General features: G+C 38.3%; 1 protein-coding gene across 1 annotated transcript; it reads left to right on the plus strand.

The window, feature by feature from the left end:
- Positions 1–3,923: 3,923 nt before the first annotated feature.
- LOC124504782 (olfactory receptor 1030-like) lies at positions 3,924–4,865 on the plus strand. The gene has a single exon (XM_047070316.1). It carries the CDS (start codon positions 3,930–3,932, stop codon positions 4,863–4,865), a length of 936 nt encoding a protein of 311 aa, XP_046926272.1. The 5' UTR covers positions 3,924–3,929.
- The last annotated feature ends 8,476 nt before the right edge of the window (positions 4,866–13,341 follow it).

Genomic DNA, 13,341 nt, shown 5'->3' on the forward strand with positions numbered 1-13,341 from the left:
GATTGCTTATGGGCAACAACGTGGATGGAACTGGAGGGTATAATGCTAAGTGAAATAAGTCAGTCAGAGAAAGACAGATATCATGTTTTCACTCATATGTGGAACTTGAGAAACTTGACAGAAGACTACAAGGGAAGGGAAGGGGAAAAAACAGTTTGAAACAGAGAGGGAGGCAAACCATAAGAAGCTCTTAAATACAGAGAACAAACTGAGGGTTGATGGGGAGGGGGGGAAAGGGTAATGGGCATTGAGGAGGGCACTTGTTGGGATGAGTGCTGGGTATTGTATGTAAGCAATGAATCACAGGAATCTACCCCTGAAACCAAGGACACACTGTATACACTGTATTTTAGCTAACTTGACAATAAATCATATTTTTTAAAAATTGCTTATGTGTAACTCCTGAAGATCTCCATGTCTGGTTTTGCTTTAAGCTCTTAATGAGAGAAGCAAAACCACAACCAAACAGGCCCTGTCTACCATAAATACACCAGGAGTGCTAGAAAGGCCATATTAAAAGACTCCTTACTATTTCCTGATATGAGCTAACCTGAACATCTTCAGGCATCTAAGACTGCTGCTCCTTTCCCCAAACCTTAAAGATACAATTTTCCCAAAGGTCTGTCTTTGAACCTTCTGTTACCTTTTTCCCTATCCCTGAACCATCTCGTTGATTCCCTAGCTTTTACCATCCTCTGTCCATTGATGACTCCCAAATCAATGTCACCAGCTGTGTCTGTGTGATAGCCATCCACAATCCTCTCAATTTGAATTCAACCTCCTTCCCTCCCACTCCACTCCTAGCCCAGACTTTCTGTTCCTACTAAAAGCACCACCTCACAGTGACTTGTTATAAATACAGTGGGAAATCTTTTTATCTTACCCTTAATATGTTCTCAATATTATTGGTACATGTGTGTGTGTGTGTGTATTTAAATTGTGTCAGATCACCTTAGATAAAAGATAAAATTTAATTAAACTACCAATTATCAGGTTACCATTATCCTGGTCTTTCAGACTTAAAACTTGAATCCCAGTTAATTGCCAAGTGACACAGACTCTGCCTTTGGGCTATCTCTCCTTCCTAACATCCTAGCTGGTATCCCTCTGACTATTCTCTCCCTTCAACCCATCCTGCACATGCTCCCACAGTAACTCCCTAAAAGTTGAACACTGGCCAAGTCATTCTACTGCTCAGATGTTCACTGTGTCCACATTCACTACTGATCTAGTCATTAAAATCTCCCTGACATGGGAAGCTCTGAACAATATGGCACCCCCTACCCCCCTCCAGTTTGTTTCTCACTACTCTCTTTCAGATGTACTTTTCTTAACAGAAGGGATGCGCAGTCTCCCAAACATGCTCTGAGCTGCTCTGACTCAACCCCCCTCCTAAAATGCTCTCCTTGAATCTATCTTTCATCTTTTGAGGTTCTTTCCATTTTCCAGTCACCATCTCAGTTCATTTCAAGGCTTCCCACTCCCTATAGGATACAGACCAAACTCCTTAAAATGAGTGAGACCCTCAATTATCTAGCCCAGACATGCGTTTACTTATAGGCAAACCTATAAGTTTGGTTACCCTTAGAGCCAAAGAAAAGAGACACTGCCTTGGTCACATTCTTTAGGGAAATTCTGGGCCTCTTCCTACTGTACTACACTCCAGTGGACAAGGCCAAAGGGATGTGCCCACACAGCATTCATCCTATCCACCCCTTCTAGACCATCTTCCAGGTAACAGGACCCTAAAATTCCTTGCCCAGATGGCCCTCAACTTATTTCCGGAGTCTACAAGAGTCACTTTCCAAGATCACCCTTGTAAGGGTAAACCACAGTGCTGATATTCACATGCTTAGGCCTTAGGGGTAACCAAGGGATGGCTATTTGCAGGGGTGTGAACAGATGCACACACGTGTGGCTGTGCACATGTGGGCTGGAGACAAGTTCTCCCACCACCTCATTCCAGCATGGAATTCTGAGGATTCCATCATCCAGGTTATTATGAGGGTATATTTGTTGAGGAGGAAATCTAGAACATATCTTATTAATTTGCTATTTTCATTTTTAACTTTTTCTTATTAAGTCGTAGATATGTGAGCCCCCATTTGTTATTCTTGCCCTGGGCTCTGCCAGTGTCAAAGGTGGGCTTGCTCCTGGGGAGTCAGTTTTTTAACCACACCAAATATGCGCAGTTCTTTAAAGCCTTGTCTTTCTCAAACATCAGTTATATTACATAGGCTATGCTGTATGTCTATATACCTGAGGGTCTCCTTGCACTTTTAGAGCATGCTTTAAAAGGTTGAAAGGTAATACTCTGGAAGTACTACCCAATACAAGTTGAAAAGTGAAAAAAATGAGAGATGCTCTACAGAAATGAGGGAAGAAGTTCATATCCTTTTCATATTATATGAATCTATATTTGAAAACCCAAAAGAATCAACTAAGAACTATTTTTAAATGATAGGAAACTATGGTAAAGAAGATAGTTATAAAATCAATTTTTCAAAAATTGGTAGTTTTTCCATATGTAAACAGTACTTAAATAAACCACAAAATGAAAAAAAAGCTTCATTTACAATAGTTAATAAAATAAAACATTCGTGAATAGACTTTAAAGAACAATATAAGATATTTATCTGGAAAGTTTAAAGAAAACTCTAAGGAAAGACTATTTAGGGACGTCATTAATAAATACATACATTCCTTAGTTATAGAAGTTTTGATTGTAAAGCTGTCAATTCTCAGCAAATTAACATATCGATTCAATGCAATAGCACTCTAAGTGAAAACAGGATTTTTTTTTTTTTTGGAACTTGATAAAATAATGCCAAAGCTCATCTTGAAAATATACGTGTGAAAATAGCCAGAAATTGTATTACCAGATATTAAAATTAAATTTATAGCTTCGGATTTAAATGTTTGGTCCTTGTTCTAGAAGAGAGGACAAAGAAAAAGAATCAGAAATTGACCCAAGTACTTATGAATGTTTTACTGTACATTAAGGCTGGAGTTTTAAATAAGCAGAATCAACCAGAAAATTGCTTCACTAACGAACGGCCTTAGGACAGACACCCAGCTAGCTATTTGGGGAAATAAGTAAAATGAGTTGACTACCTCATTCTTTATATCAAACTTAAACTCTGGATAAAGCAAAGATAATGATGTAAAAATGAAATCCGTAAAGCCCTAGAATAGAGCAAGAGATCATTTTTTAAAGTAAGTTTAAATAGAGAAAAATGTATCTAACTGTGTCACAAAGATCAGAATTCAAAAAGCAGATCGATGAAGTTGACAAAAACCCTTTAAAATTTACTGCGTAGCAGAAAGAAAAAAAAATACCATACCAATGTTAAGTGACAAACTAAGAATTAATTTGCAATACATGTAGCAAACAAATGGCTAATCTCCTTAATAAACAAAGAGGCCCTGTAAATAAAATGCTTAGAAGATCTAGAACCTAATAGTAAAATTAGCAAAAGAACTGAACTGACCGGTCATGAAAAAGAAATACGCATGCAAATAATTGTTTGAGAAAATGCTAATCCCTACTCATCATTTTTAAAAATCAAGAGGACCTGAGTTGCCCAGTATTCACCATCATGGGGGCAAAGGTTTAAAATTTGATAAGATTTTGGGTTGGTGGGAGAATCGGCATTCTTGTACAACATTTTTGGGAGTGTAACTTGGTGCAGCTTACGTGGAGGTCAATTGGTCAATTTCCATCAAAAAAGAAAGTGAATGAATTCCAACCCTCTGAGTGAGCAGAGTAAAGCCCCATGACTAATGACAGCCTTTAGCCACTGGAATTGTGAAGCCAAATTTTTGTCATCTGGTACTGGAACAAAGAGGTAAGAACCTTTTTGTTTAGTCTAATCATTTTGAAGCCATATTTCTTTTTTTTTTTTTTTTCCAACAAGAGAGAGAACAAAATGGCAAGAGGCAACCGTACCACAGTGACAGAATTTGTCCTTATGGGATTCACAGAGTGTCCTGAGCTGCAGCTTCCCCTTTTTGTGGTATTCCTGGTAATTTATCTCATCACCCTAGTAGGAAACCTTGGCATGATCCTACTCATCAAGGTGGATCCAAGGCTCCACACCCCCATGTACTATTTCCTCAGCCACCTGGCTTTCATCGATGTTTGCTACTCATCTTCCATTGGGCCCAAGATGCTGCAAAATTTATTGGCAAAGAAAAAAACCATCTCCTTTTCAGGCTGTTTTGCCCAGCTGTACTTCTCCAGTGCTTTTGCCACTACTGAATGCTTCCTCTTGGCCACAATGGCCTATGACCGCTACATGGCTATCTGCAACCCCCTGATTTACCCAGCCGTTATGACTCAGCGGGTCTGCAAGGAGTTGGTGATAGGCGTCTATACCTACGGCTTCCTAAACTCTGTAATACAAACAGTTCTGACTTTTCAGTTGTCTTTCTGCGACTCCAATATCATCCACCATTTCTACTGCGCTGACCCTCCTCTCCTTGCCCTCTCCTGCTCTGACACCCGCACCAAAGAGAAGCAGCTCTTGATCTTCTCTGCAGTGAATCTCAGTGGATCCTTCCTGACTGTCCTCATCTCCTACATTTGCATCCTCCTTTCCATTATAAAAATTCAGTCTTCTGAAGGCAAGTGCAAAGCCTTTTCCACCTGTGCCTCCCACCTCACTGTGGTCATCGTCTTCTATGGAACGCTGTTTTTCATGTACATGCAGCAACCCAAAGCAGGGAATTCATGGAAGTACAACAAAGTGGTCTCTGTGTTTTATAGTCTTGTCATTCCCCTGCTCAACCCCCTGATCTATACCCTGAGGAACACAGAAGTAAAGGACACCCTGAAAAAGATGCTAGAAGGCAAAGAGCCATAGTGAGTGAGTTGTCATAAGGTAGCATTGGGCAAGTGTGATACTCTGACATAGTATAACCAACATGATGGAAATTTAGCAGCCCATTCCCATTCGGTCAATCCAATTTGCATGTTTTTAAGAGCAAATGTACTGGGCCACTTGCTTGATGTAGTAATATTGAATCCAACCAATTATCATGGACTAATCAGAATTGATTTACAAGCTATACTGTTAACAGCTACTTCTTTTGTATGTTGAATGTGAAGTGACTTATTACCAATTACATAATAATATGAGTTCTAAATTTTAAAGGATCCTAAGAAGCAATATTCTGGGTAAAACTATAAATTAATGAACCTAAGTACAAAATCCATACATGAATATCTATAGTGTTAGAAATATTTTCCAGCTGAAAACACTGTTTTGTAGCAAATCACTTGTTGGTCTTAAATATATTTCTTCATAATGTATTACTATAGATCGTGGTTAAGTTTCAAGACCAGGTTGCAAGAAGCTTATTTATTCTAAATGTAGTTGAAATACTACATGCTTACAATGAACAATAGAAATAATAGTATTAGAGTAAGAATAAGTGGAGAGGAGAACAGAAAAACCATGAATCAGTGAAATATGGGGAAACTGGGGGAATATGGGGAAATCAGTGAAATTGTTTAATTAGAAGAGATAAGGTTTGGGGCATCTGGGTGGCTCAGTCATTAAGCGTCAGGCTTCAGCTCAGGTCATGATCTCATGGTGTGTGAGTTAGAGCCCTGCATCAGGCTCTGTGCTGACTTCCCAGAGCCTACTTCAGATCCTCTGTCTCCTTCTCTGTCTGCCCACCCCCCACCTGACCCCCTGCCGCTTATGCTAGAATATGTGCACTTACACACTCTCTCTCTCTCAAAGATAGATAAACTTGGAAAAAAAAAAGAAGAGATAAGGTTTAGGCTACTTTCAGAGATGCTGTAAGTGGTCATTTATTCAACATCTAGGGCTTAATTTTTCTAGTCTCTGGAAACCACAGCTACAGTGATTTTACAGGGCAGAGGAGGGAGTCCTACCTGAGTTCAAGAAAGGGAAAGAGAGAGAGTCTCCTAAGGTACCAGGCCAGAGTATGCATGTTTCTGAGAAATAAAATTATTGTCTTAAATAATTTGAATAATCTAGAGAAATACTTTAGTTTTGCAACATTTTCCATGTTCTTTATTTCTGTTTTTGCAGATCTGACAGTCCAATTTCCTTAGAGTTGAAACTATAAATCTACAGGTTCTTGCTGTTGTTGGGGATAGGCACAAGAAAAATCTCTTTTAATTTTTTTTTTATTTAAGCAAGGATATGAGCATTCTCTGGTTTTTCCAAGTCTCAGTTTTAATATTTCATTCAAAATAATTCTTAAGATGTACAAATCTTCCATAAAGCATTAGATTTTCTCCCTAAATTGTTTTCAAATGTGATTATTGTTTTGATTTTTTAAAAAGTAGCTAAGACCAGGGGCACCTGGGTGGCTCAGTTGGTTAAGCGTTCGACTTTGGCTCAGGTCATGATCTGAGTTTGTGGGTTTGAGCCCTGTGTCAAGCCCTGCATCCAGCCCCACATCTAGCCCCACGTTGGACTCTGTGCTGTCAGCTCAGAGTCTGGAGGCTGTTTCGGATTCAGATTCTGTGTCTCCCTCTCTTTCTGCCCCTCCCCTGCTCGTGCTCTGTCTCTATATCAAAAATAAAAATAAACATTAAAAAAATTTTTTTAAGTAGCTAAGATCATATATTGTCAATCAGTTACATAGAAATTTTAAATTAATCAAGAAACTAAGAGGTTCCTATTGTCCCCAGATTAACACTTCAGATAATGTGATGTGATCTTTTACTTTATTGCTGCTTTTGATCTGGTAATTTAGAGAAAAAAAAAAACAGTTAAATGTTTATAGCTTCTTTTATTTAGCTCAGAAAGCCTTTCTGAGACCTCCGTTGCAAGCTGTATTCCTGAACACTTGGGAATGGGGTTAAAAAGAAAGATATTACAGGATTAAAGAACAAAGGGAGGAAAGATATGAAACAAGCCCAGGAGAGCTTGCACAGGTAATGAACAAGAAAGGAGCAAGCAAAGTGGATAGGATCACACTGAAGGACAATTTGAGACAGATTATTGAACCATAAGCTCCTTGAGACTAAACATTATTTCTTCACTTTGCACCCCAACACCTACCACAGTTCCTGGCGCAGAACAGAAACACCATATCTGTTTGCTCTACCGAAATGAACTCTTCCATACTTATTCCTGATTCTGGTGGATGGGAGGACATGGTGCCCAGTAATGGCCCTGTGGTTGGGAAGCAACAGAGAAAAGGAAGTTACAGCAGTCATGACAGGAACACTGTTTTTTAATGTCCCCCCAAGGAGGCTACATCTTTAAGGCAGAAAGATGTGTGAATGCAACACATCGTGGCCAGTGAAAAAGATGCATCCAGGAAGTTGGTCTGTTGGGAAGATGGCAATAGCTAGAGCTGACAATGGACAGTGACAGGCAAGGGACCGTTACAATAGGAAGAGGTTGCTTTTAGGTGAAGAAAATGAGCAGGTACCAACACTCAAATGAGAAAATTATGTTTCCTATAAAAAATCATACCCATTTCTTAAATATTTTTAGAACTAGTTTCAAGTCAGTTTAGTTTAGAAACCAAAAAAATAGTAAGTTGATATCATGTTTTAACACATGTCTCTTGGGGAATGTATTGTACTCATGTTTTTAAAGGAATATTTGGTCTAAGAGTAAATTTCATCAGTTCTTTGGCTCTTTTTAGAGAAAATTGAAGAAAACCCATCAAAATTGCTTTCTCCATAATGCCTTCCCAGCTGTTGAATTTCTGGACTTTGTTCAAAGTGCTTCCTTGATTTTCTGTAAAACAAAGTAGAAAATTAATAATAATATATTCATAGTGGGGCACCTAGGTGGCTCGTTCGGTTAAGCATCCAACTTTGGCTCAAGTCATGATCTTGCAGTTTGTGAGTTTGAGCCCTGCATCAGGCTCTGTGCTGACAGCTTAGACCCTGGAGCCTGCTTTGGATCCTGTGTCTCCCTCTCTTTCTGCCCCTCCCCTGCTCACAGTCTGTCTGTCTGTCTGTCTCTCAAAAGTAAACATTAAAAAATTTTTAATAATAATATATTCATAAGTTATGAAGGATATGAATCTATGTTTTCACAAATTTCCTGAAGACCTATAAAGCAAAGAGTTGATTATGAAGAAGGGTCTGAGTCAGCTGAATTTGAGATACTATTTTCTATTTCCTTTCTCATTGGGGCTCCTTACTCTTAAAAGTTTATCTCCCTGATTTGGGCCTTATGGTAAGAAAAGTCTCAGATGCAGAATTCTCTAATCAATTAGTGACATTAAAAAATATATATAGCACATTATACACATGTGTAGTATTAACATGACAATATTTAAGCCATATAAGAAACCAATATGATCTTTTCACTTATAAAGTGAACCTATTTCAATCAATACTCATAATAATTTTACTAATTTTTCAGCCCAAAATAAATAACTCAATATGTAATGTTGCCAAAATAAAAATGTTTTATCTTCATTGGATTTTCAGAGTCCAACATTTCATTAAAAGCGAAAATAAAACTTCTCTCACACATAAATAAAATGGAAATCTGTTTTCCTCATGGTAATCCTAAAAATGTATTGGTTGCCAACGTTTACCATATAGACAACTTCCATTAATAATTGTAATATGTTACCGAAACATTGGACACCTACATATGTGTCTATAAATTTATACTGATTCGCATATAAATGCTGAATTTTTAATCAGCTTAATTTTAGATGTCTTATTTATCCTCATTTACTACACTAGTAATTTGTCATACTTAGAAACATACCAAGAGGATTTTTTTATGATGTTGATCATGAAAAAGGAAATAGGAGAAGGCAAATACTATTCATTTTCTTTTGTATTATTTGATGTATAGTAAGTATTTCAAAAACTTAGAATTTTAAAATCTCAAATGTGTGCCCCCAAATCTTCAACTCTGCCCTGGATGTGCAATTCCAGCATTCTTTGGAGAGCAAGGTGAGACAGGAAAATGTTAATTCAGTGCTTCAGAGTGGCTTCTGCCTACAATTAAGTGGCACATCCAGCAGAGAGATAGGGAACCACTAATGTCAGAACTTGGGGACTTTAGGCTCCTGGGAAGGTGACAGATTTAGCCTATTCCTCCAAGCTCTTTTCTTGCCGTAAAAATACAAATGTTCTAAAAATAACTAGAACTTCCATCTCTGGTGATACAATGCAAATTGCAGTGAGGAAATGATAATCGTTTGTTTTAAAAATCGAATAATTATCTCAAGGCACCTGGGTGGCTCAACCAGTTAAACCTCTGACTCTTGGTTTCCGCTCAGGTCATGATCTCACAGTTAGTGAGTTCCAGCCCCGCGTTGGGCTCTGCACTGACAGCACAGAGGCTGCTTGGGATTCTCTCTGTCTGTCTGTCTGTCTCTCTCTCTCTGCTCCTCCCCTGCTCATTCTCATGTTCTCTCTCTCATAAATAAATAAGTAAACTTTTAAAAATTAAATAAAAGTCAAATAATTATCTCTTTCACCATTGCAACAGCTTACCTGTCCTAACAGACACTTCCCAGATGGTTTTATTCTGTGTCCTGAAAGAGAATGTTTTATGCTTACAAGATCACTTTCTTTGCTTGGGTGTGTTGACCACTCTGGCACCTGGACACCTAACAACTTGCGGCATCTTCCCCTCTTTACAGGAAGTCCTGTTTCTGACCACATGGGACATGGCATGAGGAGAAGGGATAGGGCAAGGGGCCAGCCAGGCTTGCACTCTCCAGCCCATGTCTGACTCAACTCTGCATGAACACAGGCTTCTCATACTTGGGCAAGACTAGGGAGGACTCCTACGTTAATCTCTGGATTTCCCATAGGTTTTTATTCCATTCTTAGTGTCTTTCCTAGTAGACTCATTTTTAACTCTCCTTATCATATCATTTCCTATTTCATCTGAAGGCTGATATCATAAATAGTATGTTTTCCTTATCATCTGCTCACCAAAACTAGGGAGAAGCCTGCCTAAAAAGTCTTTCGTAAGTGGAGTTTAAATTAATGGTAAAATTAATATAGCCATAGAGGAGCAACTTGAAAAGAAATTCTGATTAATGCTATTTATATTGAGAGGAGTGATTTTTACAAAAAATGTTAAAGTATCTTTCACAAACGTTGGGCTATCTTTCCTTCTTATATTTACCACAAATCACAAGTATGTCCTAAAGTGTCCATAGGCACAGAAGAACACTATACGCATTTATCTAAGAGTACAACGTTCTCTGCTTTCATTGATTAGGTAATAAAACATGATCTGCTAAGCTTTTATATCCTGGCCTATTCATGTTCCCAGGACATTAAATTGTTACATTTATCAAAAGGAGGCTCTGTCTGTATGACCACTTCGCTAAATTTATAACAGACTTCGGATCATATCTGTAAATTCACATTTGGGATATGTAACGGATGCCTGCATGCCAAACAAGCAAAATAAACCATGCTGAGGCCTGAAAAAAATGTATGGTCTGGGAGGTGAAGATTTGCTATTGAAAAAAAAAGTGGCCTCAAAAGGCAGAGTTTCAAGGATGGCAGCTTGTTGGTGGGGTAATAGAGAGTGGGGATAGAACACAAGGTCCTCATGAGTCCTAGTTCTGCTCTGAACCATGGTATCAGTCAAGTGCGTTGGTCCATCCTAGTCTCAGCTTTCATCTAGAAAATGGGGAAATCATCTCTTGCAGGGTCATCATGGGTTAAAATAGTAGAGGTATGCTAAAGTATATTTGAAATGTTTAAAAGTATAAAGCATTTAGGGGCACCTGGGTGGCTCAGACGGTTAAGCGTCCGACTTCAGCTCAGGTCATGATCTCACAGTCTGTGAGTTCGAGCCCCACGTTGGCAGCATAGAGCCTGGAGCCTGCTTTGGATGCTGTGTCTCCCTCTCTCTCTGCCCCTCTGCTGCTCATTCTCTGTCTCTCTGTGTCTCAAAAATAAAAATAAAAACATTTTAAAAGTATAAAGCATTTATTTTTAATAACCAGATTCTACTACTTCTGACTAGTGTTCAACTTCAAGGATCTCTGATTTGAAGCAAGAATTTGGAAAATCCTTGCCTGTAATGTTTCTATGAAGTATGGAAGTTTGCGTATGTCTCCAATCATTGATTTTCTATATTTCATCTGCTTGTTTGGGAAACTTAGTACAGCCCATTTCCAACTTCCAGGAGCCTCAGTCCTAATGTCTGTTCACAAGTCAGTGACTTGGAACATGGACACACTGTCCATGGAAACACAGTTGCATGTGGGAGCAGACCATGAAAGTCTTCTTCATTCATATAAATCTCCACAGACATTTCTTTGACCCTGAACGACTCAGCTCACATGTTTCCATAGAACAAAGGTCTGACGTTCCAAATCAGGCCACTGGGAACTCCACTTCTACTTGTTACACCTACTGTTGTGGAAGGCAGCGTTCTCATGCCCACGAATGTGGCTGCCCTGAGCTTCTCTGGCTGCACCCCAGCCTGTGAAAGAGCAACTAAGAGTGAGCTGTGGGGTGGAGGCCAGACTGTGTGGTGGAGCAGTGTTGGGGCTCTCGCTCATTTTCTCCTGCTCCTTTTCCTCAACGTCTGCTTGCCCTGGCTGTAGACTTGGAGGAAGTTTAGGGGAGATAACCCCAGAGTGCCAGTCCTCTTCCCCTCCCATCTCCTCTCCAGTGTTTTCTACCTTCCATGTGGGCTTCCAGGACGGGATTTCCAGCTCCTCTCACACCAGGAGGAGGGTGACTAGGGACATGAGATGTGAGGCTCTAAGGCTGGGCAGGAGGGGAGGGAGGAGGATGAGGGAGGACTAGGGAGTAGCTGATGTGCCATTTCTCAGACTCCATGGTGCCCCTGGCTATTGCTTTACTTCTCTGAGGAAGAAAGCAAAATCTTTCAAGTGCCAATGAACCATCCAGGAAATTGCAGCACTACCTATGAAATACAGGAGATGCTCAATAAAATTCATCTGAATCTTAGTTTAATTTACTTTCTCTCCCTCACTCTCTCCCTGGCCCTCTCCTCTCTCTCTCTCTCATCATCATCATCATCATCATCACCATCACATAGATGCTCCATGGAGTCAACAAGCTCAAAATCTTGATCAAATAATCATCATCTTCTATTTCACAACCAACTCCTGCTTTTCACAGTTTTATGCATGACACTTTCCTGGTTCAAAAAAAGCTATTGTTACTCTTTAGCTCTCCTTATTATCTTCACATTTCAAAGAGAAGATAAGATTTATCCATTATTAATCTATCCTTTCATTCATAATCCCCATCCTTTCATTCCTATTACCACCCTTATCATAACTTCATATCTGAACCTCCCTGTGTCTTTGCTTCTAATTGCCCACCTCAAAGATCCTCGGCAGATTCACAGATGCGTGAGTATAGTCAGTGATAATATCAGCATTTCAGACCAGCGGGGAAATGATGGATTTATCAATAAATTAGAACAAATGATGCCATACATATACTTTTTTGTCTTATGCCTTATATCAAAATAAATCCAATATCAATATGATTTTAATGTAGTAAATGTAACTTTGAAAATACTGGAATAAAACAATAGATGAATATTTGCTAGTCTGGAAATAGGAAAAGCCTTTCAAAAAAAAAAAAACTAAGGTCACAAATTGTAAATAAAAGGTGTGACAGTTTTGGTGAAATCAAAATTTTAAATTTCTATTCCAATAATTGGTAAACACAAACATCAAGTGGGAGAATATTTAATATATACATAGCAGAATTAATATAGACAAATCAGGTAAATCAATACAGCATAATGAGAGGATATGAACAGACAACTCAAAAAACAAGAAATATAAATAGCCTAAAATATGCAAAAATTGCTCAATCTCATTAGTATTCAAGGAAATATAAAATTAACACAATAATGAGATCACTTGTCACCTGTCAGATTGGCAAAGATATTAAAGAATATTAATAACTGGGTGATAGTATAGGAAAGAGCCATGTTTCTAGTCTACTTTTGGGAGTGTAAATTGGTATAAAATTTCCAGAGGGCCATTTGACATTATTTACCAAAAGCCTTAAATACCTCTTTGATCCAGCAACTTCCTATATGAGATTTTATTTGATGAAAATACACCAAGAAATGTACAAATATCTATGCATTTTGTAAGTTGCTATAATAATGTTTATAACAGTAAAACATCAGTAGCAATATAAAGGTAAATCAATGAAGGATTTGCTAAATAAATTAAGGAATAGTGATACAATAGTATATATAAAAATGTACCCATTAAAAATGTGGCTATAGTTTATTTTCATGAAAATGCTCATGGTTTATGTATAAAGGATTTACACTTATGCACATGATGTCATTTATTTTTAAAAATTATGTGAAATATATAGAGATATACAAATTGCTA

The sequence above is a fragment of the Lynx rufus genome, unplaced genomic scaffold, assembly GCF_022079265.1.
Source record: "Lynx rufus isolate CCGP_SWC_20201006 ecotype Redwood Valley unplaced genomic scaffold, mLynRuf1.p SCAF_9, whole genome shotgun sequence".
Lineage (NCBI taxonomy): Eukaryota > Metazoa > Chordata > Mammalia > Carnivora > Felidae > Lynx > Lynx rufus.

What these genes read in the sequence shown, in the direction of transcription:
- LOC124504782 (XM_047070316.1), top strand. Translation starts at nt 3,930, where the DNA reads ATGGCAAGAGGCAACCGTACCACAGTGACAGAATTTGTCCTTATGGGA.